This window comes from Nipponia nippon, unplaced genomic scaffold (genome assembly GCF_047370975.1).
Source record: "Nipponia nippon isolate SJK-2023a ecotype South Korea unplaced genomic scaffold, ASM4737097v1 scaffold_14, whole genome shotgun sequence".
Classification (NCBI taxonomy): domain Eukaryota; kingdom Metazoa; phylum Chordata; class Aves; order Pelecaniformes; family Threskiornithidae; genus Nipponia; species Nipponia nippon.
Window position 1 is genome coordinate 2,656,065 of NW_028262330.1, and position 26,556 is coordinate 2,682,620.

General features: G+C 51.2%; 2 protein-coding genes across 5 annotated transcripts in view; one reads left to right on the forward strand and one right to left on the reverse strand.

Annotated features, from left to right (window-relative positions):
* Positions 1-26,556, forward strand: part of ACSF2 (acyl-CoA synthetase family member 2) — a 40,437-nt gene that overhangs the window by 6,031 nt on the left and 7,850 nt on the right. For all 3 annotated transcript variants that reach the window (XM_087750691.1, XM_087750692.1, XM_087750694.1), the window contains exons 2-10: positions 3,335-3,530; positions 4,955-5,083; positions 6,118-6,171; positions 8,904-9,022; positions 9,235-9,397; positions 9,839-9,934; positions 10,868-11,016; positions 11,616-11,707; positions 12,821-12,897. In XM_087750691.1, coding sequence (XP_087606817.1) covers positions 3,335-3,530; positions 4,955-5,083; positions 6,118-6,171; positions 8,904-9,022; positions 9,235-9,397; positions 9,839-9,934; positions 10,868-11,016; positions 11,616-11,707; positions 12,821-12,897 — 1,075 coding nt within the window. The remainder of the gene's footprint in view (positions 1-3,334; positions 3,531-4,954; positions 5,084-6,117; positions 6,172-8,903; positions 9,023-9,234; positions 9,398-9,838; positions 9,935-10,867; positions 11,017-11,615; positions 11,708-12,820; positions 12,898-26,556) is intronic.
* Positions 14,200-22,152, reverse strand: CHAD (chondroadherin). Of its 2 annotated transcripts, none has more exons than XM_009474135.2 (4): positions 21,345-22,152; positions 17,571-17,734; positions 17,263-17,408; positions 14,200-15,183 (listed from the first exon to the last, which is right to left on the reverse strand). In XM_009474135.2, exons 1-3 carry the CDS (start codon positions 22,122-22,124, stop codon positions 17,267-17,269), a joined length of 1,086 nt encoding a protein of 361 aa, XP_009472410.1. In that variant the 5' UTR covers positions 22,125-22,152; the 3' UTR covers positions 14,200-15,183; positions 17,263-17,266. The 2 variants fall into 2 exon arrangements, with proteins under 2 accessions (XP_009472410.1, XP_009472411.1); XM_009474136.2 differs by having other exon boundaries at positions 14,200-15,186.

Genomic DNA, 26,556 nt, shown 5'->3' on the forward strand with positions numbered 1-26,556 from the left:
CATTCTCGGCCCCCCAGGGCTTCCCCCAGCCTGCCGTGTGTTATCCCACACCTTTCGCTCTTGCCACAGCCAGGAGAGAAGTGATACAGGACTGCCGCAGCACAGGAGAGCATCAGACCAGAATTCAGGGAGCTCAAACTGGCTGACAGCTGTGAATTTTGCTTTCCTTGATGTATTTGAGGAAACCGTGGGAGCAGGCACTTTGAGAGGAGTTAGTGACTCTGGGTTATGAGCAGGAGATATCTTAGGCCCTAATTTCAAAGCTGCTGATGCTTTCATTTGTAGGTGTGAATGCTTGGGACTGTTGAGAGCAAGCTGTGCGTGTTTTCACACCGTGAGGGGAACCAGCAGTATTTTCACAGCGTTCTGGAGCGCAGGGCTTTATAAAGACATCTTTTACTGCTCTTTGATGCTTTCATCCCCGTGTTTGGGGTAGGGAGGAAGCCGTAGCCGTGAAGACTGGAGGTGGAACTGGCATTTGGCTCTGGCTTTGCACCCTCTTGCATTTAGTGTGAAAGTCTGGTTCCTGCGAGATCAGTGAAACCCTTTGGCTCTTCAGGCCTGGAAAAAATGGAGAGAGTAAAACCAGAAAAACTGCTCTGCCTCGTGCTTTGCCAATATGTAAAATATCCCCCTTTTCATGAGCGGTGCGGGGTTGTGCGAGTACCTCTTGAAGGCTGACCGCAGAGAGCAGGAGGCTGTTTCAGCTGGACATTTTGGATTTTGATTGAATTTTCGCACAATCTGAATTTTCTAGTAATTTTTCCCCCCCTCTCCAGCCTCCTTTTGTGGTGGGCTTTTGTTTTTTCTTTTTCAATCACGCGGTAGAAGAAGGTATTGGACCAAATTGTGTAGCAGTTGGTTCCTTGGGTGGTGTCCCCGGAGGAACCCTGCAGCCCATGAAATGCTTCTGTTTACTCGCCCCCGCTCCAGCCCCGTGCTGAGCCTGCCGGGCTCCCGTGACCCCCGGGACGGTGCTCAGGGAAAGCTCTCTTGCGCAAGCAGGTCAGCAGCTGCTCCCTGCCCGCTCCAGCCCTTCTCAGGCTGCGGGAGTGAGCAGGGACTCACCCGGGCCTCAGCTGGCAGAGAAACGCGGGGTGTTTAGGGACAGGCTCTGCTGAAACTGGAGGCGACTTGGCTGGAGAGACACGCGGGCGTGATGGTCTCCATTAAACGGTTTTGCAAACAGTCGGTGGTTTCCTGGCCTGCCCACGGCAGCGGCCAGAGCTTGTCCGAGACCCCCACTACGCGGTGGGACGGCGGCTCGCCGTTTCAAACAGCGAGGGGCCGTGGCAGTGGCTGCGGTGGCTTTTACTGCTTTCCCAGGAGCGTTCACCCCCCCTTGGGTTAGGAGAGCTTTTTCAACCTTTATTTTATATAACGTATATTTAGAGAGGCTTTTTTTCTGCAGAGCTTTCTTTCACCTCCTAGTTTATCTACCTGCCTTGCCCAGGAGCTTTCAAACAATAAAAGACAGTTCGGTTTAGCCCTTGCCCTCCCTCCTGCTCCTCGGGCAGCCCTGACAGCCTTGGTGTGAGCTGCCCAAGAGCGGAGCGAGGAGGGACATCAGGAACAGAGCCGGTGGGAGCTGCCCAGCCCTCCGGCTGCAGGACAGCAGTGGGAAAAGGGGGCCAGGCCGTTTGCTCAGCTCTCGGAGCAAAACTCCCCCTGGAAGGTAAAATCTTGGTTTGTGCTTATCTCGAGGTTGAACTCCACCCTGTAGAGGAAGTAGCTTCATGCTAGGTTTGCTTTCTTGTGGGCAGGAAAACAAATATTTTATGGTAAATAGCACCGAGTCTTTGTAGAATATTGATCCCATAACGAATGGGGGAAATGTGAGTTCAGGCTGATCTGTTTTTCCTCTCTAGGGCAGGGATCCCCCCATTCTACAGTGAATCTGCAAACACAGGGCATTGCCTCGGAGCTGTGCACCCCGCAAGTGCCGCTTCGCCCTGTCCTTCCTCGGCATCGCCTCCGGCAGGAATGGAGGAGCTGAGAGCACGGAGGGAGGCAGGGGAGAAGTGAGGAGGGATGGAGAAAGCGGGGGGCTGCCCGGGGAGGAGGGCAGCGTGGCGGGGGGCTGCTGGGGCAGAGAGGGGCTTGGAGGAGGTGGAGAGAGAAACCGGGGCGAGAACTGCAGGGCTGGGATGGTTGGGAGCTGTGGTTTGAGGGGAGGTCGCTGCTTTTCAACTGATGGTCAGACCTCAGCGAAAGCCTTAAGGATTTTAAAATGATTTTTCCCTACCGCCCTGCCCACATCTTCTCCTTGCTGCCTCTCCTAACTACGTTCCCCCTCCAGCTTGCCCTCCAACACAGTATCTCCGTGCTCCTCCCAAGGACCCTGTCCTGCCATTGCTGCCCGGGTGCTGCCCTGCCGAAACACCTCCCTGCTCTCCTCCTCCCCTCCTGCCCCGTGCCTGCGGTGGCTGCAGTCTCCCCCACCCACTGAGCCTGCTGAATTATTGCCTCTGTGCTTCTCCCCCCTCGTCTCGCTGGTAGCTCCTCGTTTTACTGATGCTGTCTTCAGCACCATAAGCTTTTTGCGGTCTAGTTGGCAGAGATGGTAAAGCATGTACAGCCCCCTTGCTGTTGTATACACAGACCGTTACTTTGCAAATGCCTCTTGGTTACAGCGCAACTCCTTTGACCTCTTCTGAACAGCTTTTATTCTGCAGGATTGGACTCTTCTCTGCAGACCGTTTTGGAGACTGATAAAATGACAGATCTCCGACTTTAATTTTAACTTTCTGTTTCTCAGTCATCTGCTCTTTCCAGCAGAGAGAAGCCGGTCAGGGGTGTTTCCCTACAAACTGTTTTGATTGTGTTCCTCCCAAGTTATTTGCACTATTTAATGTTGCAGAAAGACCGAACCCAGTTGCCATCTCTCAGCAAAGTCCATTGTCTGTCCAAATATCCCGAGAAATCCAAGGTAGCTTTCACCCCAGGTGAATGACGGGAGGCCCAGGCTGTGCCCCGTCTGCAGGGCTGGTGCAGGCTCCTGCCCCATCACTGAGCAGGGTCCTGGTTTCCAGCGGAGGGATGGAGGCTCTGCCTGCGCTGGTGCTGGTGCAGGCGGGTCCCAGTGGGTGCACTGGGCTTACCGAGGCCGTTCCACCTGCCCAGTGCCCCCTTGGCTGCTGCACGTGCTTTCCCAGTGCTTTTGGAGGTCTTCCCGATCCTGACCCGCTGAAGTGGCTGCCTGTGGCTCCCACCGGTGTGGGGATGGGCATCGAGTACTCCTGGTGCTGTCGGCAGGTTGATAATCCTTCCAGACGGGGAGAATTGTATTGACGGGCTATATTAAAAAACAAACTCTTCTCCTTTTCTTTCACAGTGCCCTGCACACAGGGGTGCCCTCTGCCTCCCAGAGGGTGACCAACAGCTATGTCCAGGGGACCTTAGACATTCCCCTTCTCACCAAAACCATGGGCCAGTGCCTGGATGAGACCGTTGAGCGGTTTCCCGACCGCGACGCCTTGGTCTTCTGCCGCGATGGGGTTCGGAAGACGTTTGCTCAGTTCAAAGAGGAGGTGAGTGCCTGGTTCACCCTTCGGAGAGCCCAGGCGGGTGGATAACAGCAGCAGCAGGCGCGATGGAGAAATGGAAAATGATTTCATCGCTCAGCTCAGGAGTGAGGTTTGTCTTATGCAGATCTTCATCCTGGCCCTGAGCGGAGGGTGATAGCACCTCCCCACACACACCGATGGGTGTGTGCTGCCTTTGTCCTCCTTAGAGTCTCACGATCAAAGGGAGAAGGTGGCGTATGTAAAACGCTTGCTGAATATCCCAGAATGAACTTTCATATTTAAAAATTATCACCCCTATCTGATGTGTTATAGGCTGAGTCATGGTGTTTTTCTCAACTGGAGAACTCTCATGGTGTTTTTCTCAACTCCAGCTCTTGTATTAGTCACCCTGCTCCAGCTGGCAGAGGTTCTGAGTCTGCAGAGGTTTCCAGTCCAAGCACAAAGGCAACTGAGCAAAGTCAAGGACTTGATCTCAATATCATATGCGAAAACGTGTGGGGGTGTATCTGTGCATGCGTACGTACGTGTGCATGTTGCATACGAATACACGTTTGTATGTCTTCTGAAAGGAGGGGCAATATTTCAAGGCTAACTACCTGGAAAGTTTCTGTTCCATGTAGGATGTGATCTTGGACAGGAAGAATTGTTTGGGTTTTTTTTAGATTTTCTAGCGTTTTGGTTACATCCATTCAGATAAACCAGATTAGCTGTGTTCACCCTAATTTTAAACAGTAGGCTGTAATTCAGAACTGAATCGGAGAATAGCTATTCCTCAGATTAATATCTCCTACAAGGTAGATTTCATAGATTCATTTGCGAACGTAACAAAGCTCTGCAAACTTTCCCGAATACCTCGGAATATTTATACGCACATCTGCACACCTGAAGCACGCTTACCATCTTGCAAAATAAAGCGGTCATGTTAATGTAGTGGCTGAATGCAAGTTAATGGGGATAGGAACCCCAGACTGGTCAAAAAGTTTTCCTCACCTGAGTCCTTTCAGAACGAAGTGATGTGCCAGAGCGGGGGCAGATCCAACGGCGTAGATGGGCCCAGCATATGGGTAAGGCTCAGTCCTAAGTTGAGTTGATGAGGAGCTAGACACTAAATAGTCTTTGAGCAAGAATGAATTTGCAACTATTTGGACATAATTGCCTATTTTGGTTTCTTTCCTGATTTGTTGTTCCATGCTTGTTGTTTTTATGCTTTCGGTCACCCTGCTGAGCAGGGGCTGGTCTGTGCTCCGTGACTCCGAAGATGTTGCTGCTGCTGCAGCAGGAGGCTGACAGGCTGCAGCAGAGGTCCGTTCTGTCCGATGGCAGTTGCGAAGACGATGTTTTTTTTCCCTAGAAAGCAGTGCCTGAAGACAGATATCCCCCGCTGCATCCTATGTGTGATCCTCAGGTTCTTGTCTTGCATTTTACAGGTGGACCAGGCAGCAGCTGGGCTTCTGGCTCTTGGCCTGAAGAAGGGCGACCGGCTGGGAATGTGGGGTCCCAACAAATACGAGTGGGTTCTCATGCAGTTTGCAACTGCCCAGGCAGGAATCATCCTGGTAAGGAGTTGGCTGTGTCTGGGTTTTTAGCACTCTGTTGGGAAAGGAAATGGAGACCGAGAAGCAATAGGAGATACTGGAGAGTAAAGTTTATTGTCTCTTTTTTCCATGCTCTTACCCAGCACGTTGGCTGTAAGTGAATCCAGTATTTAAACAAGATCTGTGCAGCCCTCTGCGTCTTTGTGCTCCGCTGTGTAGGAAAGCAGACTGCAGAGGGAGGAGCAGCAAGAAATGGACGGCTGTGAACTGGCTTGCAGCAGCCGATGATAGATGGAGAGATGCTTTTGCCTATAGGACCGTTTTTACGTAACGTGCTGCTGTCCTAAAGTTACCAGTTATTTAGATCCCTCCAAAATAGGACCTGTATTGCTTCATGATGTGAATGCTCACTTAAAAATGTAGTCCAAGTTGCATATCCCCCAAAGGCAATTTTCATTTGAGAGTATGACCTGGCGCATTCACCAAAACGCATCTTATTCAGACAGTGCACCGTAGTAAGGCCTGCACTGCACCTTCTCGTCCGTTTTCTTCATCGTGGCTCAGCCCGGAGCCTGCTAAGACGCAGTAACAGGGTGGATGCACATGGCTTACTATAAACCTGGTGTGAACTCCACTCCAGTAGCCAATACTGCTTCTGTGGAGAGCTGGACAGGAGAAAGCTGGTATTTTCATGGCTGTCTGTTAAGAAACCTGACTTCCTCTTGAGTTTTGAGTCTTCGGTTCAGTGGATTGAACGTCTGCCTGGGAGTCAGGAGGTCTGGTTTTGGTTCCTGAAACTCTGTTGTGACTATCTGACCTCACATAAATCTCTTTTCTGATTGTTTTCTTTCGTGCAAACACAGGATTCAGCTCATTTTTCTTGTGAATGTGAAATCCCTGCAGTGGGGAGCTCTTAGTTCTGTGTGTTGGAGAGGAGAAGAGGCTTTGAGAGTGGCTTGTCCCCGGGAGAACTCTTCTGTTGGAATATGTGTTAAGAGGGGGGGTTTTCAAGGCAAGAGTAACTCTGATCAACCTTCTTGTTTCTCCCTCTTAAGGTATCTGTGAATCCAGCCTACCAGGCCCGCGAGCTGGAGTTTGTCATCAGGAAGGTTTGTATGGCGCCTGCTGCTCACGCTAATTGATTCGTTACGAGAACGCATGCAAGCAGCCGGCTGTTAAAGGGGATAGTGGGGACGCAGTACGGGTGAGCTCCTGGTTGGGCACTTGGGTGTTTGAGGGAGAGCTGGCCGGAGGGCAGGGCTGGTGGTGGCCATGTAGAGGGAACACCACCACGCAGCGACCGAGGGGATGGAGCTGCGGTTCAGTGGTCACGTTTGTTGCCGTTCCCTTTGGCTGCCACCCTGTCCATTTGATGGAGACTTCTGCATCCTTCTCATCCCTCTCTCTCTGCTAACAACCAGGTACTGCCCATAATTCCCCAATAATAACCATACCGGCCAGCGGTCGTTTACTAGGGAATGAGGAAAACAAGACAAGACTGAATACCTGACCCAGGGACTGTTCTACTCAAGAAGCTGGCAGCCAGGGCAGCAGAGACTATGTAGGAGCAGAGCGTGACTGCAATCTCTAGAGGCAACATCTGTCCTAAATCCGTTCTAACTTTCCCACACTCACGTTCCAGCCTGCCCAGGAGGGAGAGCACCACGCGGCCGTCCTGCCCGCCTACCGCTCGGGGCAAAACCCATCATCTGGGATTTTAATCTTGAAACTAGAAAGGAGGAAGGCTTAGAAAGGACCAGCCTACTTGGTAGTTTGCTTTCTCCTTCCCAGATGTGTCCTAGGCCTTACTGGCCTTGAGTTTAACCTGGTTTAAGTCCGAGGTTAAACTCTTGCCACTGCTTGACATCTTTCTGCTGTCTGATTGTGGCTGCCTCCGCTACCCTCGCATACCTGCCTGGGTTTGAGTTTGCAACGTGCAGAGCACCGATCAGTTTAAACTGTTCTGCCTCCTTAGCTCCAATAATGAGGAATCCAGGCTACTGAATATTTGATGACTAGAAATTAATCCTAGGATTAAGAAGCTGACTTGCTCCTCTGTGGTTTGTTCAGCTTTAAATCAAAGGCTGATATTGGAAAAGCTGGAACCACACCTGGGTCTTCCCAGCACCATCCAAGTTCTGGCTTTACCTAGAAAGAAGTGGATAATTTCTAGCAACAGAGACTTTTCTCTTGTATCAGTAACTCTGTAATTCGTTTGCTGGGCTGTAATTTGAGTTCCCTTTTCATCCTTCATTTAACCCTCTTACGGTCATCTCACTGGTGTCACTCCCATTTTCATGGGTTAGGACTGAAGGCAGTGCTGCGGTGAAGCACGTCTCTTCCAGCGTGGATGGCCTCCTGCTTCTCTCACCAGGTGGAAAGGCAAACGGCAGTACTTTCCTTTTTTTCCCAGTGAGACCTGGCTTTTGTTTTCCTTTCCATCTCTGTGTGTCAGATTCTGCTCTGATTTTTCTCCTCCAGTGTAAATCTGGAGTGTTGATGGGGTGAGAGCAGAGCCGTGCTTCAGCTCCGTTGGGGATTATTCCTGTCTCATCGTCCCAGGTTTGCTAGTGCTCATAGCTTTCCTGTGTACCTTTGGCACTGGGATCTCTGGTGTCCCTCACCCCCCTAATTATTTGTTTGTGTTTGTTTATTTGCACAACAAGACCCCTGGAGACTTCAGGGCTTTGTCTGATCCCGTCAGCCTGTGCAGTCCCTTCCTTGCTCCATCAGGTTCCCTCCCTTTGGTATATACAGAAATACATGCTGAATAACCATTCCTCTGATTCCTGCTGCATTTCAGGCCTTTGTAAAAGCGAACTGATGTCAGCGCTTATATGACCGGTCCTTTGAAGAAGGGTCTGCTGCCAGTCAGGTTGAGCCCAAGTGGGAGATGCCCAACTGGAGACCCTTATCTCCTACAGCATCTGCCCTGCAAGCTCCGCTCCTCCCGTAGCGTCAGTTTTGCAAAGCTAGTTCAACCACAACGCTAGGAACTAAGAGTAAAAAGTGACAAAGGCCCAAACTATCCCAGAACAGACTCAGTCCCCTGGGTTCTGGGCAGACTGTTCCAGAAAATAGAGGAAATGTTTGTCTTCCCTTCTGACAAACCCCAAAGAGTTCTTACAAGTAATTTATTGGCATAGCCTTGGTCTCCTTATTTCATGGACCTTGGGAAAATAATTAAAACAGCCGAGTCAATAATTTCTGTAAATAGTTTATTTGACAAGAATGTGTTTCTTGGAAGATGAAAGTAGTTTGCAAATCTGGGTCAAGTTCAGCAAATCTTCTGCTGCAAAAGAAAGAGAAATTCTTGGAGTAATTAAAGCACTTTGTTTCAGGATTGTATAAATGTAAAGGTTGAATGAAAAATGTTCTAATTTTCAAAATAGCTAACACTTTAAAAAGAGGTGGAAAAATCTTAGGAAGCAGAACACCTTAAAAAAAACCCACAACAAAACCTTGGCTTGACCTTTAGGTTTCCTTGTTTTTTTCCAAAGTTCTTCAACCATCCTCGTTTCAGATATACACTCAATTGACTTTTTTTTTTTTTTTTTCATATATTCATGACCAATGTCATGCTCTTCAGTGAATCTTTAAACTGCTGCACACCATGGCTTTTACTAGGAAGGTGTTAAAAATCTCCAGGTTTAATCTGGAGAGAGCTCCTGTGCTTACAGCAACCAGCCATGGAGAAAATGGCGGTGCGGTGTTAATGGCTAACGCTTGCTGTGCGGGGTCACAGGGCCGTGCCGTTCCTGCGTCAGTGGTGACTGCTCTTTATCATGTCCTGAACATCAACCCGACGTGACTTCTCATGAGTTTCTGTCTCCCTTCGCAGGTTGGCTGTAAGGCACTGGTGTTTCCCACTCAGTTTAAAACACAGAGATACTATGATATTCTAAAGCAGTCGTGTCCTGAGCTAGAAAAATCCAGTCCAGGGGGAATAAAGAGCAAAAGGTGAGTTAGGAACATCTGGTGTCCCAGCTGTGTCCTGCCTTGCGTCCTCTCAGCTGCACAACACAGGCTCTAGCAAAAGAAGGACCTGCAGAGGGTCTCATCTGAAGAGAAGGGGTTAGGCTGTCCTGGAGGTTTGCCCTGACCAGTGTACGCCTACCCAGGCAGTTTTCTCCTTGCTCCATTATTGCTGATGGTATTTTTCTTTCTACCAGGCTACCTGACTTATCCGTTGTCATCACGGTGGACTCCAAGCTGCCTGGCACCTTCCACATGGACGAGGTGCTGCAGGCTGGGGACAGCAGCCATATGAAGCAGTTAAGAGCTGTGCAGCGGACCCTCTCCTGCAACGAGCCCATCAACATCCAGTTCACTTCAGTAGGTGCTTCTGCCTGCTCCGTGCCTCGTGGTTGGGTTCCTTGCTGGGGACACAGGGAAGGACGTGTGCGATGCTGAGCATCCCGTTTCCTTTGCCTTCTGCCCTCTGAGACCAAGCTCTGGTTCCATCTTCTGCTGTAGGATGGAGGAAATGTTCTAGCGTTTCCCCTTGCTTCTTCCATTCTTGCTGCTCAGCCCTTTCTCGAGGGCTGATGGAGATGAGAGGGTGTCATGTGAATTCTGTCCAACTGAAGCTGGACCAGTGTTTGGTTTGGTTTGAGATTAAGATGCTGTTAAAGAAGAAAATAAAGTCTCCCAGGTCTGAATGGAGAATGAAGTGCAAGATCACCCCAGAATCTGCCTGGGAAATTGCCCCTGAGAGCACACGTAGCTCATCCTCGGAAAAGGCGGCATCGTTGCGTAACGCCCTGTGTCTTTCAGGGGACGACGGGGAGCCCCAAAGGAGCCACCCTCTCGCACAGGAACGTTGTGAACAATGCCAATCTGATCGGGCTGAGGCTGGGGATCACGGCGCAGGTGGGTCTCGGGGGGAGCGCGGTTTGGGGTGGTCTCCCCTGCCACAGAGAGACGGCCTGTGTGGAGAGCGTTGGTGCTTGCTCAGCAGAAGGGCAGGATGTTTTGCTGCAAATGTCATTGAGGGATACCCATGCATAACATTTTTCATTTCAGTGGAGTTTCATTGATGTTTCATTTTAGTTTCATGTGAAGTTTGGGGTTTTTTTGGAGGGGAAAAAAAGATGCCTTTTTGTGGCAGAGAAATTGTGAAATTAATCACTTTTCATTTTGGTGAATACTCATTTCAAATAATTACGAGGCTCCAGATGTTAGCTTTGAATTCTGTTGAATGAGTTTTTAATTTGTTTTACATGACTTCATTTCACGTAGTGTATACAGTCTCCTAACTCTTATCAGGATATGACCTTTCTATTTGTAGTTTCTTTTAAAAATTGTTAAAGGCAAATATTTTCTTTTGAAGTTTTGAAGTAGTTATTTCTAACACGCCAGCTTTGATCCAGAAAAAAAGATGGGTTGTTTCAATCAGTCTTCAGAGCCTTTGGTGTTTTTAAAAACAAAATAAAATTAATAGCATGTGCCATAGCCTGCATATTTCATGCCTGTCATAGCTCTACTGCTCTTCTCTTCTGGCATATCATAAAATAATGTGTAAGCAACACCAGACCAAAAAGTCCAGCAAAGAAAAGACATTGCAAAATTACAGAATGAAGTTTTGGCATTAAAAACTTCCCAAACTGATTTTTATTAAAGGCAGGAAGCATCAGCGTCGTGTTTCCACCGAACGGGAATGCAGATGAATGTCAGATTTCCAGCAAGCTTTCAGTGAATCAGGGAAAACTTCTCTGTTCAGACCTTTGCTCTTCAGCAGTGAGATGGGCTAGTCACGGACTGGAAGCTCTCCCCTCCTCACTGTTGTCTTTGGCTTGATCCCAGGACTATCGCGTTGGCCTCCCCGCACCCCTCTATCATTGCCTGGCGTCGGTAGGAGGCTGCATGGTGATGGCTCTGCACGGGTCCTCCTGCATCTTCTCATCGCCGAGCTTCGAGGGGAAGGCTGCTCTGGAGGCAGTGTCTCGAGAGAAGTGAGAGTTCGTTTGTGTCTTGCTACAGGAGTTCGTTGCCTCGCGGCGATGCTTTCTTCCCTTGTCTCACCTGCCAGGCCATTGCTCGGGCTCTCCCGTCCCGCGACGGGAGAGGCAGGTTTGCTGGTGCCCACGCTTGCGCAGGCGCTTCAGGAGCCTAAATCCTGCTTTTTCAGCTGCGCTTGGGAGTTTGTCACGCTTCTCTTTTCCCAAAAATAAGGGATCCTTCAGGTCACTGTAGGGCTCTGGCTGGAAAGCGTAGCGGTGTCTTGGTTTGCTACGGCTGGTGTGTTTTTACACCTAACCACCTGCCCTCCTTCTCCACGCCCAGCTCTGCTGCTGCGACAGTTGCATTTCCAGCTTGTTCTTCGTGTGTAGCTCATAAAACAAAGGAGCTATCGTTGTGTCTGCATAATGCACACACATATGTATGTATATTTTTATACACGTGTATGTGCACGGATGAAGAGCACGCCTCCCGTGCCTGCCTCCGCGCTGCGGCTCCGCGGCCCGGCGGGATGGGGCAGGATGGGGCGCTGAGCCGGGGCTGTCCCTGGTTCCAGCTCTGCAGCTTTGCCTTTTCTCTCCCCTTCCTGAAGATGCTCCTTTCTACTCGGCACGCCAACCATGTTTATAGACATGCTCTCCCAGCCGGACTTTGACTCCTACAACCTGTCAACTCTCCGGGGAGGTAAGTCTGACAGCTCAAACGAAAAAATCTGGAGAAACTGGATATTACCGGTTCCCTGCTGGGAGGCAGTATTAAGCTTTGCGAGCAAATCGCTCTTCTGGAGGGAAGAGTTTAGTTGCACGAGCCTTGTGTTTCATTGATAATTTGATGCTACGTTTCCTTTCCTTGGGGTTTCCTTCAAGAATTATGCATTTTTAAGATTCCTTTCATCTTAAAGCCGATTGGGGAAGGACCTTTCTGTTTTACCTGCTAGACCTGGGAGCTGGGAAGCCTGGTTTTGCTCGACTCTGCTCTCACCAGCCACCACCGTGTGGCAGCAGATGCTTTGTGTGCTCCAGGCTGGTGCAGTCCCTACAGCAGTTACTCTGATTTCTCTGACCTAAAGTTGCCTGCCTGTTTTTCAAGTCATTCATCTAAATACTGGAGAGGGTGTGATAACGTGTGCTGGAGCTTTCCCTCCTGTCTCAGACAGCCTCGGAAATAGCTGAGCTGAAACGGGGGGACCACCAGCCCTTTTGAGGCAATAACAGCACGGAGAGAAGATGGTGCTGGAGCATAAAGAAACATTTAAGCAGATTACCTAATCATCTCTGCTATGTGAAAAATGATCCTGCCTCATCTTGTTCCCCAGCAAAGCCTATATATTACCCTGCTCTTTTGCTCTGTCATCCTAGGACGGAGCAGGTGAAAATGTGATCTGCCCTCTCCCAGAAGGGCTGCTCTGTGCAAGGCAGGAGGAAAGGTTTTTGGTTTTATGGTGGTGATGATCGATGGGAGTGTTTGTCCTGCTAAAAATCTGTGCCTCTTTCTGCTCTGAATCTTTCCTTTTTGGGAACTGCAGCTTGGACTAGGTTTGTGCTGTAGAGTTTATTTTCCTAACGAGCGAACCCTGCCAACCCTTAATTCATTCAGGCAAACTGGCCTTGCTGCAGCCTTTGCTTCTAGAATAGCTAGGACCTGTATCCGTAAAAATAGAAAGTATTTTGACAGGAACCGGTGTATCCCAAAGGTCTTGCCAGCATTTAAATCTGGGAGCGCAGAACCTTCTGAGGGACCGCTCCTGGGAATAAATAGATGGTTTGCAAGACGGTCATCTTTTCCTCTTTCTTCCAGGAATCATTGCGGGTTCTCCTGTTCCCCCTGAGATCATGAAGATGATTATCACCAAGATGCACATGCCGGAGGTCGTGGTGAGTCGTGGTTGCTGTGGCTAGAGCTACAAGTGGTGTTTGTCGCGGTGAGGCCCCGAGTTTGGGCATCTCTTGCACCGCAGCGGTACCCAGCGGTGCTGGAGCTGCTGGGGTCAGGCGTGATGGGACCGCGGGCGCGAGGCCAGGCAGAGGCGTGAAGGTGTAGAGGGGCTGGGAGGAAGAACGGGGATTCTGCCTGGTTGCTGGTGGGGTGTCTGCAGAGGAAGCTTTGTAAGAAGAGAAGACATTGCATTCGGTGTCGTAAACTGCGTTTCTGCCAGCGCATTTCAAAGCTTTTATAAACCCTTCTGTTGTACATGCTGCAAGGATGAATGATTATGGAAGAGGCGTCGCTGGTTTGTATGGGTGTAGGTGGGTGCACGTGCTCATCTTGCTGTGGAGCTGTCGGGTTTCTTTCACCATCCCGGACTGCATGCAGATATAAAACCTTGTTGCATGCTATGTGTTTTGAGTCTGAAGGTGGGAACGGTGCCATCCACGCTTGCAGCACCAGGCATTGTGTTGCCAGAAGGGCAGCACGCGTTGGACCACGCGTGCTGCTGCTCCATCGCATGTCCCTGCACCCGTGGCCTGCGCAAGAGCATCAGCGTGTCCTGCGTGTGGAGGGGGAGAGGCCGCCAGCGAGTGGGTTGGTGGCACTCCAGGTGACACGTTTCGTAGGCAGGTCCTGCCATCTGCACGTGTGTGCCTGTGAGTGAACGGCTGAGCCAAAAAAAGGCCTTTTTTGTTTTACTTTAAAGGAAATCACTTCAGCGCTACGCTGCTTGCAAATGCTGAGGAAGCAGACTGTTGCGATGGATAAACACGCGGGGCTGGGAGTCAGATTAGGCATGTTATTGTTGGCAGACCCGGACCGCGCCAGCACCAGGGTTTTACAGGGATGACTGTGTGCTCTGTCGCAGATCAGGGGAGTCCAGGGCATCTGTCCTGGAGCCATCTCGGAGGCAGCCAGGGTTTTTTCCTGGATGTGATGCTCTTAACGCCGAGCTGAAAACACCAAGGACAGCCCTGGTGCCGTCGCCCGGACTCCGTCAGGTGACAGCTACCTATTTTTATAGTAGGCTTGAGTTTGGCCTCACAAAATATTTTCAGACATTACCGCAAGTGCCCAGGACTCGTTAGGTGTCACGTGTCCTGCTTTGTAGAAAGGGAAACAATAAAACCCTCCCAAACAGTTGCTCTGCCCATAGGATAAAGAGGATTAAGTCTATATTTGCACCACCGGTCTCGTGTTACTTCTGATCCCCCAGCCCTCAGACAGACACAGGGACACTTGTTGAATTCATCTTTGCAGCAAGAGCTTTATACAGAAGATGTACATAAGAAAATATACAATTTGATTTCTATGTAGGAGACAGAGGAGTTTTCATCCTCTTAAAGGTCATTTACACTCAGTTACAGAGGAATAAATATACATATATTTATATAACTCTTTAGGATTAAAAAACACAGTTAAGTTGCAACTGTGGTATTGTAATAGCCGTGACAATAAACCACAGTCATCCTGGTGTCCTGCTGGATCCTCTGGAGTATGGGCGGAGAGGAGGGTGCCCGCGCCAGGCTGCACGGCGCACACCTTCTCCTCTCGGACGTACGTGCATCTTGGTAGACCCCACAGGGTGGGAGGGAATCCCGGCTTCAGATGGCTCCAGTTTCAGGGTTTCCCAGTACCGCTTCACTGAAAGGATTTCTGGCCGACCTAGAGAGATTGCCGCCTTTTGGCGTGAAAGGGCAGCTCGGTCTCGGGGCCACCAGTTCTTGGGCATTGCTTCACCTATCCCCCTCAGCCCTGGCCTGCAGGGATCCCCTCCGTGGGAAGGCAGAGGAGCCTCTTTCCGTGGGTTGAGACCAATTTTCCTGATGAAGCAGCTGGGGGAGGGATGCTCCTACCTTCCCACTTGCTTCCACTCCACTGGAAGGGGAGAGACAGCGATCAACTGGTTGACTGGGGACGTGGGTTATGTTGCCTCTGGGAAAGATGACTGTGTTTTACCGGCAGGATCTAGGTTAGCTTGTCTTAGTATGGTCATGCATAGTTTAGTTTTTAAAAATGCCTCTTTTAAAATACATAAATGTCGGAAAAGATTGAAAAGGTGGATTCCATCCTGCGATCAGCAGAGAAGCGGGGATTCGGAGGAGGCTGGAGGTGTTCGGATATATCAGAAATGTTTCCTGACAGGTAGGAGAAGCTTAAGGAAGGACTCAGAAGTCAGTAGTTTTCTGATGGTTGAAGTGACCGGTCACCAGGACAGGCCATACCAGGGCCTGCTAGGGGAAAAAAAAAAAAAGAGAGAAGGCCACATGTTTAAGGGTATTTTTCAAGCAGATCAGTACACTTCTAGCATTTGTCTGTTTATTTTTACAGTGAGTGAATGAAGCCCATACTTGAAAGTGAAGAGTTAGGAGCTGAGGAGCCATTACGAGCTCCCACAGTAGAGGAGATGAGTTAGTCCTGTCTCTGACCTCTTCTGCCAACTCTCTATGTGACTCTCGAGTACTTTACCCAAAGCGTTGATGGTCAGTGAGCACTTTCTCCGTAAAGGAAGAAACCCAAGAGCAAAATTTTCAAGAGTAGTGAATTATTTTGGTGCCCCGGTTCTGAAAATCTAGGGCAGGTAGATTTTTAGAAACTGCCAAGCAGCTTTTTGTCTGAAATGTGGTCAGTGAGCCAAGTCACTGGTCATCCCTGAAACCCCATAGCTGACATCTGAGAAAGCTGCCTGGCTCTCAAGAGGTGCACGATGAAGTCAGAGGTACTTCATCTTCCTTAAAATCATGCTCACTGCGCTGGAGTTGGGTTTGTGTGTCTGCATTTTGGTACCGACACCTGAAGGTACCGAGCTTCGTCTTCTGCAAGACTGGAATAAATTGTTTTCTATTTCGTTAACACTTGTAAACCTGTTTGAGAGAGCTGGGTGGAAGGTGTTTCAGAAAAGCCAGGTTCTATTGTCATGGTTTTCTTAGTCTCATCGTGGAGAAGTGAACTGGAATTGAGTTCAGGCAGGGAGGGAAGAAGGTTAAGAAGGGCCAGACCTGTAAATAAAATACATCTAAGTATTGTGGTTTAGAAAACTGAAGTTTTTCCGTCCTTAGAGCGGAACTTTACCCGCCCTATATGGAACGACTGGTATTTCCATAAAACCTCTGGCACTGCAAGAGAAATAACCACTTTAGGACGGCGCAGAGCAGCTGGCATCATCCTTGACATTTTGGTCATAAATTTACTTTCTCCATCCTGTTATGCATATCCTCAGCGAACTGGGGACCAAATGGCCACCGCTGGGCTTTGGGCTTCTGCCTCGTTCTTTCTGCTATGAAAGGGCACAGTGACAACCCTTGTTCATCCAGTGCAGTGCAGGGTCACTGCGCTTTACCTAACAAACGAGCAAAGGTCCCTTTCCCAGGAGCTTACAAACTTGCAGGCTCATCTAAAATCCTTTGGAATCCGTACAAGCTCCAGACCTATTCCTGGCATGGGGAAAAGTAAAACGCTTGGGATGGAGTGATGACAGTTGTAGCTTTTTTGCTACTCTTATGCGCTGAATTTAATACTTTTGGTAGTTTCCAGTTGTGGAAGGTGTTCGCATGATAGGTTTTCACAGTTGGTGTTTGGATTGGTAGATGTCAGCAAGCTCATTGCTCAAGGGAAAGGCAGCCCTGTCTCTGAGTCACCTTCTGGCCCAGAACACTTTATTCAAAGAATATTTGCTGTCTCGAACCTTCCTCTTCTGGGACACTCATCTGAAGGCATCAGCCCTTGTTTTTAAATACCTGAGTGTCCTGGATGGGAATGGTAGTTGCTGAAAGGCAGGTGCTGGACCGAGAACTGCTCCTTATGGAAGACGTCTGTTTTCATATGGGGTGGGCAGCCTGGGGCCAGATTTCCCAGCAATGCCCTGGATTTCAAACCAGACTCAGTAAGACCTTCCCTAGGGCAAAAGGCTGAGCATCTCCAGTCGGTTAGAAAAATAAAGTGTGTGTGATCCCAGCTCAGGGTAAGAGTGGGCTAAACCCACTTAAGTGTTTTGACACTTAATGACACGTTTCACCCTCACGTGCTGCCCCAGGCCTGTCTTTAGCCCCGTGTTTGTTTTACAGGGTTGACTCCATCCCTGATGCTCCAGGCAGATTCTCTGCTCTGGGAGCCCATGGAGCCCAGTATTGCCAGGAGATGGAGCAGCTCTGAGCGGAGGTGTCGGTGGGTGAACGGGTGACCTGGTTTGAGCCAAACCCTAGCGTCACTGAAGTCAGAGACAAAAGTCCCCGTGCCTTTGGTGCCATCAGGGTTTGCCGTAGGTCAGACTAAAAGCTACCGGTAGGAAGTGACCCTATGAACCATCTTACGTGTTTAATGGCGGCTTCCCTTCTTGGACCTCTTGGTGGGGAGCTTGCAGGTGCGGAGGGCCGGGGTGTCCCTGATGGACTGCCCCCGGTACTGCGCGGGCGTAGAGCAGGTGTCCTCGGTGCGGGTGCGATTGCCCTTCAGCCACCTGGGACACGGGGAGAAAGAAGACCAGGAGTTTACAAGAGGTACAAACCATCATGGCCAACACTCATAGCACGAACGGAGAGGGCAGGCTGGCACAGCTCGGGGGGGACCCCCAAGGAGACCCTGGGGAGCGCGGGGAGGGAAGGGGCGCGTGGTGCCGTACTTGCGCAGATGTGCTAGCTGGCAGTTGCAGTGCCAGGCATTTCGGGAGAGCGTCAGCGTCTCCATTTTGTCGAAGGGGAAGTTGCGGGGCAGCTGGGTGAGCCGGTTGTTCTCCAGGTGAGCGGTCTTCAGCACGGTCACGCCGGCAAACGCGTTGTCTGCAAACTAAAGCACAAAGGTTTCTGGTGAGGAACACTGAGTTAGGGAAGCGGACTTCAAACCTGAGTGCTTCGGTTCAAGACTTTTAGTGGCATAAACATGGAAAGAGCAAGAGAAGGAGCGGTGGAGGGAGGTCCTGGCTCACTGGAAGCTCTGGACACCTAAGGGAGGCATCAGGCTGGTGGGCTCATGGGTGATGGAGTCTCCTGCCTGAAGAGAGCTACGTCCCAAAACCATGCGGGATTGTCTTCGCAGCCACATCCCTAAATAAAGCAAAGTCTGGCAGCCCTCTTTATTTTTGAGCCGTACTTCTCCGTTCTAAATGAAGATATTTTCTGGGTGTATTCCTTTCCAAGGCTGGAAATCCTCCCAGCGCCTGTTGCCTTGCCTGTCCTGGAACGGCTGAAGGAGGGAGTGTTTGTGGTGTCTGAAGGGGCTGTAGACTTTGGCAGTGCCCGGGGGCTCCGAGTGGAAAGTTACACTTGGCATCTGAGCAGTGTAGAAATAGAGGCAGGTTTCCAGCACCTCAGCCTCCTCCGTTTTTTCTCATTTCCAGTGGGTTGTTTGCAAGGGATGCTGCAAGATTTGTCTTTTCTCAATTAATGGGCAGGCTTTAAGGGAGAGCCTCCCTTAAAAAAAGCTGCCAAAGAGAGGAGGGAGGCTGTAAACCCGGCTCTGCAGCCCTCTCCTCTCTTCTCTGAGGCCTCACCCCTGGCTTTTCTCAGCCCATGGTTACTCAGGTTGGAAAGTTTCTTCTTGAAAGCAAACCCCTCAACACAAACTCCCTTGGCGGTGATGAGTTGGAAAGGGGGTCATTGACAAAGCACAAAGCTCCTCTCGGCTATGATGAATCGTCTCTCCTCCTTCTCAAAGCAGGGAAAAGCTTTCTCAAAAGGGTGGAGAGGAGGTCTAGGTCTAGCTAGGTCTACCAGAGCCGTCCCCCCATCAAGGACCTGTGCTCCCATTTCTGGCCAGAAGCTCACGTTCAGACAGGACCATCAGGGTCTGTTCAAGCTCTCTAAGCTGAAAAGCTCGACAGAGGAAATGCACTATTTTAAGCTGTGAACTTTTGTCATCTTCCAAATTAAGCGATGTTGGATAGGATTAGAACTTAGCTAAGAGACTCCCAGAGTACTGTAGCTGTTGGACAGTCAGTGGTGCTGGCCTCTGCGGTCCAAAACTGAGCTGACCTTGGTAGGTTTTACTGTGCTGATAGCGGAACCGCTGAGAGAGACGCTGGCACGCCGTGCAGTGGGGCGGTAGCCTGGCCGCGTTCTGGTTTGGACAGTGGTGTACTGTCTCAGCTGCTCATTCCTCTCCCAGCCCCATGAGAAGAGTTCACATCTGCTGGTAACAGCTGCCGCGCTGCCTGCCAGAGCACGTGTTTGTAAAGAAATTGGTGATTTTCCCCTTATTTAGATGGAGGATTGCTGCTGTAATTTATTTTGCAATAAATACATAGAAAGGGGCGTATGTAAAGCATCCAGGATCTGCATTGCCTGGTTTCTTGTTGGTGTAGGCGGTGGGTCCTGGCCCGTGCGACGCAGCCCCGCAGGTGGCTGGTGCTGGTCCCTGGTGCTGGTGGGGAAGGGGAGCTCTGTGCCGGAGCTGCAGAGCAGCCCGAGGGCTCTCCTCGTCCTGCTCAAGGGCAGCACAGGCTGGGATGGCTTCGTGGGGAAGGGTTTTGCACTTGATCAGCTCGAAAATCTTGCAGCCGTGCAGGGAACAGCTAAGGACAGTTTTTTTGTGAAAGAGAAAGAGCTGCAGTCAAGACGCCAGCGGCATTTAAAGTATTTGGTAGTGATTTCCTAGGTCACGAGGCCTCTGTGATTAGATGTCTCCTAGCAGTGCAAAGTTCACGTGTGGGCCGTTTGGGTATGAGGCCTTTGAGGATTTGAAGAGAAAACTCTGAGCTGGGATGGGAGGTTTATTTTCCTGAAAAAGAATGCAAGCCCTAAAGCTGTAGAAGCCACCCCTGTTAGTGCTGATCCTGTAAACTGGTGTCTTACTGGGCTGCTGGGGAGGAAAGGAGGCATCTGGCTGCAGAATAGCCTTTAAAGGTCCTATCCACAGGTGGCCACTGAAAAGAAGAAAGTCTTTTTTGCTGGCTGGAATTGTTAACCCTTGCTTTTTGGCCCATCCAAGGACACTTAATTCCCTGGAGCACCCTGGCATCACGGGTTAGTCTAATTTCTTCAACGTATAACTCGGGACTCTGATGTCTCTACAGCTGGTACAACATTTAAGCTGTAATTTTTGACTTGCGCATGATGAAAGTGCCTTAAAGCTGAGTCTGCAAAAGTGCTGTGACAGCATGTCTAAGGTCTTGCCTAGAGAGGTCAGTAGATTGTTTTCAAGTGTTGAGTTTGCTTCCTCCCATTCTGGAGAGGTTAGTGCTGAAAGTGGGCTTAAATACTGACAGTGCTACCGAGCTGTTTTGGGTAGTGTTGCTCTCCACCTGGGCAAGCTGTAATTCCAGTTTTTGAGCATTTTGGGATGCTATATCCCCTTGAAAACTCTGGTGTGCTCTATTCCTGGTAGCTTTCAGGTGATCTGCTCATCCCTGTGAGGCCCTCTGAGTTGCTCTTTGTTGCTAAGAAATTCTCCTTTTTATCACATCTTCCTGCAGGTGGTGGGTGTTGCTTTGCCGTGAAGCCCTAGCCTGCCTTACCTGGGTGCCCTTTGTCTTTGGGCTTCCTGGCAAAGGGAGAACTGTTCTGCTCCACCTGCAGCACCCTCCCTTTCCAGCCACGTGGGTGCACCGAGGACAGCAGGGTGCTGCTCTTCTCGCACCGTGCTTGTTTCTGTTCTTGCACTGCCTGACATTGCAGAGGTCCCAGTGCAAGCGATTCCCTGAGTGTGATGCTCCTGCCTATGGATCATGCTTTCTCACAGAAGAAGAAGGGGGTTGTTTTGCTGTTCGGGATACCTGAATGTCCCTCCTCCTCTCCAGAGGGAACAGGGCCCCTTTGTAAGATGCTGCGAGAGTTCCTTTGAGAGAGCATCAATAAACAAACCTTTCTTTATAACGTGTAAGGTTGGGAGGCATGGGGGGAGGTGAAGGTGAAGGTCCGTATGCCTACCTGTCTGCAAGGCACGGGTAAGAAACCACTGCTATCCGCAGCCCCTCCCGAGGAGTCTCTCCCTCCCACCCTACGACAGGTACCCAGGCTGAACGGAGGCAGAGCGATTCAGCTCTGCAAGGTGGCAGCGCCCTTCAGTCCCTCGAGTACGAGGCAGACGCTCGCCTCTCATCCCACGCCTTGCGTCAGGGATGATGGAAGGTTGCTGGTTGTCCTGGAGCAACCCAAATACCTTTCTCAGTGACTGGTGTCACCTCCAGCTTGGGAGGGAATGTGCTGCCTTTCCAAGGAGCTTGAGCAGCTCCAGATAATTTGGTTTTGCATAAAATAACTCAAGAGAAGGGTGGAGTACTCTCTCTCATCCCTTGTTTGGGTCATGTCAGGGGTGTTATCAGCTGGCCAGTGCCTCGCTGTCTGCAGAGCCTGCAGACCTGCATCTTCCCTCTCCTCTGCAAGGGAGGGACAGCAAACCAAGGGCTTTGTAAAGGAGAAGCCCCGTGTTTCTTATCTGGAACAACTGGAAAGAGACTCACCTTCTTCAGTTTCATGTTGTCCAGGTTGAGTGTCTGCAGGTAACGCCCGAAGGACTGGAAGGCATTGTCAGGGATGACCTCAATTGGGTTATGAGAAAGCTTCAGTTCCTCCAGCACTCTCAGCTTACTCATTGCGTTCACAGGGTAGCTGCTCAGCTGGTTCTTGTCCAGGTGGAGGACAGCAAGGTTTTCTACATCCTCCAGAGCCCCAGGCAGGAGGTTGGTGAGGGAGTTGTCAGAGAGGAAGAGCCAGCGCAGGTCTTTAGCCCCATTGAAGACCCCTGGTTTCAGCTCCCGGATTTTATTGCTGCCTAAGTGCAGGATGAAGAGGTTGACAAGAGGGGAGAGGAGCCCTTTGGGTAGGTCTGGGATCTTGTTCTGGTCCAGGTACAGGTAGGTGAGCTCAGACAGGTCATCGAAGGCTCCTGGCTTTATGACGCTGATCTGGTTATCAGTGAGATAGAGGTAGACCAAGCTTTTGAGCCCCCGGAAGGCTCCGGTCGAGATCTCCTTGATCCGTGAGCCCTGGAGGTGCAGGGACACCAGCTTTTTCATGTCGCGGAAACCGTTGGTCGGTAGGACGGGGAAGTTGTTCTTCTGCAGGTTGAGAAGCCGCGTTTGCTCAGGCACCTTGGGGATCTTCTTCAGCCCGGCGTTGTCGCAGATGACGTGCTGCAGGTCGCCGCCGTGGCAGTGGCAGCTCGGGGGACATGCCTGCACGATGGAGGCAAGACATGCCAGTAGGCTGAGGACACTGAGGAAGAAGCCTGACCGATTCATGGTCAGATCTGGAATTAGTGTGGTGGGAAGAGAAGCAGCAGGAGGAGGAGGAGAAGGAGGGAGGTGGGTGGGAGAGAAGAGAGTAACTGGGTTTGCAGCATGCTGAACACAGCCCTATTTATAATGTTATTAAAAAGCAAAATCCCTTCCCACAAACCGCAGGCAGCAGCCAGTTGGAAGCAACTGGCTTTGGGAACTTACTGTGAGCTTAACCCCTTGGCACCAGGCAGAGGAGTGTCCGCGGTCCTGCCTGGCCCTGCTGCCGAAGCGACTGTGCGGAGGTAGTTTTCCTCTCTGCAACAGGGAGGCAAATGGTCAGGAAGAACAAATCTGCTCTGTGGGGAACCTCGCTGGTCCCTGCTGAGCCGAGCGGGGCCCAGGTTCATCACTGGGGTAAAAACAACCTGTTTTGGTTGAACGGCATAGCAGGGAGCACTGCCATGCTTCGCAGCCACCTTGTGCTGAAGCTTTCAGCAGGCTCCTGGGCTCTGTTTAGCCTCCGCTAGAGAAGCACCTTGTCCTGGTATCCCAGAGGAATGGTTTGGGGTGGTCTTGTCTTGCTGATTTCAAAGACGTTTGCCTGAGCAGGGATGGGAGAAGATGGGAGCAATATGGGGTCATGCCAGAGGCCAACAGCGCTGTAGTTGCTCTTGCAATGCACAATTTTCATTGAAGACTTACAGATCTAGTCTGCACCTAGGAGTTGGCCAAGAAAGGGAGAGCAAAGACAGTCTTAACTCCTGCTGCATCTTTCCCTATGAGCAGTTGAGTGTGACACATCCACGGTCATGGCCAGGAGACCTGTGCGAGGGGTTTTTTCTCAGCACGTGGCACCGTGGAGCAGTGGCTGTTGCCTTCCAGCAAGGGATGGGGCAGTGGCAGAGCCTGCGGGGAAGCGGTGGAGCATGGGCTGGTGGATATGAAGTGCCGGACAGTGTTGCCCTGCTGCCTGCCCGGCTCGGATGAGGTGGATAGCAATGCCTGCGGCTCTCAAGACGAAGCTGTGGACAGGGAAAGGCGTGGGCATTGGAAAGGGGATGGTGAGGTAGCAGAGCAAGGAAATCACTGCTGGAGCTGGGACTAGGGTCTGCCTTGGCTCCTGGCTTGGGGTAGCAGAGGTGAGTTAACGGCGCAGGGGATGTCCCTTGCTCTCCCAATAGAGAAGGCTAAAGCAAAGCGGTTAAAAGCCCCAGCGCCTGCTTCTGTGAGTGTGAAGAGAGAGATCCAGGGGCTGTGGGGTGGGGTTTGGAAGTGGAACATTTTGAACTGATTTCCAGCCAGTTCCTGGCTGCAGCAAACAGCTGAGAGCCGAGCACATAACTGTGAGCTTGTTGAGATTTCTGCTCCTGAGGCTGGCTGCAGAGCCCCAGCGGAGCTTTTGCAGAGGCGAGACAGGCTCAAGAAAGGGAGGAAATCCAAGGGCTGACTTAGGACACAGACTGGCTTATTCACCGAGATTTCTGGGTTTTTCCATTGTTGCGATGAGGAATTAGCCAGCGCCGCCGAGCATGCTCCGGCCGGTGTTATGCAAACTGCCTGGCAGCCCGTGCTCTGGTCAGCAGCTGTCAGTTTGAACGGTGTTTTCATTGCACGACTGATTTGGGGGAGAAAAAGGGCTTCTGGGGTGTGAATGTAGGTTCTGGTGAGCCTGTGGGGTAGATGGGGTTGGCCGAACGATGATGTAAAGTGGAACCGCAGTGCAAACCAGGCCGTGTTTGGCAGCCTGAGCTGGGGCCTCGCCACTCGCCTCAGCACCAAGCACTTCTCCGGCCTCAGCTCCGGAGAGATGCTCCGACCGTGGGACCTCCTGCAGGACTCCCTACTGTAGTGACTGTAGGATTTAAAACTCCTTGATCAAAACAATGGTATTTTTGCTTATGCCTGATTCAGTAGGCACCGCAATGGTCGTGCACATGCTTTGATCCCTGAAGTAACTCTTTGAGTGTCTTGGTCAGGACCTTTGAGACAGCGAAAGAGGAGGTAGGCAGAAGAACCCTCCATCTTTTCCTCCTTTGCCTCTCCAGGTTGATCAGGACTGAGAGTGCCCCTCAAGTGTGTGCTGCTCGTATGCTCAGACAGGGAGCCGGGTGAATGATTGGAAAAGAAAAAAAATCACCTCTAAAGCATCATCTTCTATCCACTGATTGATTTTTTTTTTTTTTTTTTTTTTCTCTGAGCAGGCTCAACCACCTTAGTCTTACTTGTAATCATTTGCTGAACAATTCCTGCAGTTACAGCTATCCTGTGCAAGAGTAACTGATGGGTGAGACTTAAAATCCAGCCTGTTTCTGCTGGACATTGAAGCTAGGTAGCATCTCTCTGCTCCCTCCCTGAGTGCAGCTGATGTCCGATACTTGGTTTTCCCATCGCCTTGCAAAAAATACCAGCTAACAGCTTACTGCTTCTGCAGAGACTTCTGCCAGCGTGGGTCAGATTGGAGCAAAAAGCTGTTGAGGGCCTTGCAAACTCCATCCATAAATACATCCCACTCGTGTATTTCTGGAACAAGACTCTTTTCAGAGGTTGCACTGCCCAAACCTCAAGCCATCTTCTCATCTGTCTTCCTCTGAGGATAAATTTCCCTTTCTTCTACACTTTATCTGTTTGGTGGCTGAGACTGCAGAGTTTTGGGGACAGGGACACTCTCCCTGCAGGGATGTGTGTGCTGTGGCTGGACAGGGGTAAGAAAGACCCGTAGCTTCCTCGTGAAGACGCCGTGATGTAGCTGCCGCGATGCTGGTGCAAGGTGGGAAGCTGTCCCTGCCCCGAGGGCTCCCCGCCAGCCCAGTGCCTGCAGCAGAGGTTAGGTGGATGCCGGGTTATTTCTGGTCTGGGGTGGCAGCAGGGCAGTGCTCCTGGGGGAAAGGCGTCTGCTTCTCAGCTCCATTTCTCCAGGCACAAATGTTGAATAAAAGGAAGTTCTTTCCCCTAATGTTTTTTGATTTCCATGCCTCGGTGAGCACATTCCTGCAGCGGGAGCTGGTTGGCATCTGCCACAGCTGGCACCTTGCCCCTGGGGTCCCAGCTGTTTGTGTTTTGAGCTGCTCGCTGGTGGGGTCTGGTCTTCCCACACCGGGTTTTGCAGCCCTCGACTGGCCAGCAAACACCCAGCGATCCTCAAAAGCTCGCTTGGGTCCCGCTCGTGGGTGGCTCGCAGTCTGGCAGTGACAATGGCAGCAGTGTCGGTGTTCCCTCTGCTGCGGTGGGATACCGCGGTGAGCTGGGTCCCGTCCAGCCCCCTACCCCTGGGACCGGTGCTGCTCGGACACTGCAGAAGAGGCAGGATTATCCTGCCATCCTCTCTTTCTTAATTGATTAACAGTTCTGCAAACATTCCCGGTGCCTGGTAATTCACAGATGCTGGACTCTCCTCCTCTCCTTGGAGGCGTTATGGGCTAAGCAAATAAATACAGTTTTTGAAACAGTATAAATATAGATTTGGGGTGTTTCTTTGGTGCTGCAGGTCAGAGGTGTTTTGATACAACGTTGGAGATGGTCTTTTCCATGTTTAATCTTTATTTTTGTTAGTACTGACAGTTCTGGCATATCAAGACAGCCGCGCATGCGTTACTCCATGTTAAAATATTCCATTGCTGGCTTAAGCCTGATTCTGTTGCTTTTAAGGGGATCCAGATCTAGTTTTGTAAGTCAGTGCACGCTAGCAATCACCTTCTTGAAGTGGCACCGGTGTAGCTGGCCTCGGCGTCCGGGCTGGAGGCGAGGGCTCGGGCAGCTTGGGGAGGTGGCCTGGGGCGCACGTGCTGTCCCCGTCTGCAGCCCGCGCAGCACCAGCCCTCGCGGAGCTGAGCCCCTGCCTCTGCCTGGCACTGGGTGCTGGGGAGGGAGCAGGGTGGGAGAAGGTGCAAGCTCTGCAGTGTCCCAGGGGAGTTGTCCCAGGCATGGAGCACCTTCCAGGCAGTGTTTGAGGAGCTGTGGTGGGTGGGCATGGGGTGCCCCAGAGGGTCTCCAGGGTCCCCCCTCTTCCAGGCAGGACCTGAGGAAATCCCTGGCTTTCAGTGATGTGCAAGTATCCCGTCAGCAACAGTGGCATCTGGGGCTCTGAGTTCAGACCCAAGTTATCGTTTCTATTTGGCATGCTCGAAGGGTCCCTTCCCTGTGGCGTGGGGGCCCAGGCTGCTTGTCGAGCTGGAGGAGGTGGTGGTGGGTGCACCTCCTTCCTTCTGATGGTTTTCTTCCACTGTAGCATGGCCTCCACCCATCGATATGTTGCCAGTTTGGCTCCCCATTGACGTCCACCCACCCTTCCCTTCTGTCTGATCCCAGCAGCTGCTGCATGATGCTCTTGGCCTCTCCTGTGAAGCTCACCCAGCCCTTGCTGCCTCTCCACAGCCCTGCCGTGTCCACCCTGCGTGGCACCGGGCATCCTGCCCAGGGCTGCTCCCCTCTCTGCAGCTCCTGCAGGCCCCGAAGA

Bases quoted from the DNA above. Each gene is read 5' to 3' on its own strand.
- CHAD (XM_009474135.2), bottom strand. From the start codon at position 22,124: ATGAATCGGTCAGGCTTCTTCCTCAGTGTCCTCAGCCTACTGGCATGT. The intron at 17,735-21,344 runs GTGAGTCTCTTT...TTTGTGCTTTAG, and splicing joins ACAACATGAAACTGAAGAAG to TTTGCAGACAACGCGTTTGC. The intron at 17,409-17,570 runs GTACGGCACCAC...CCCGTGTCCCAG, and splicing joins CAGCTAGCACATCTGCGCAA to GTGGCTGAAGGGCAATCGCA.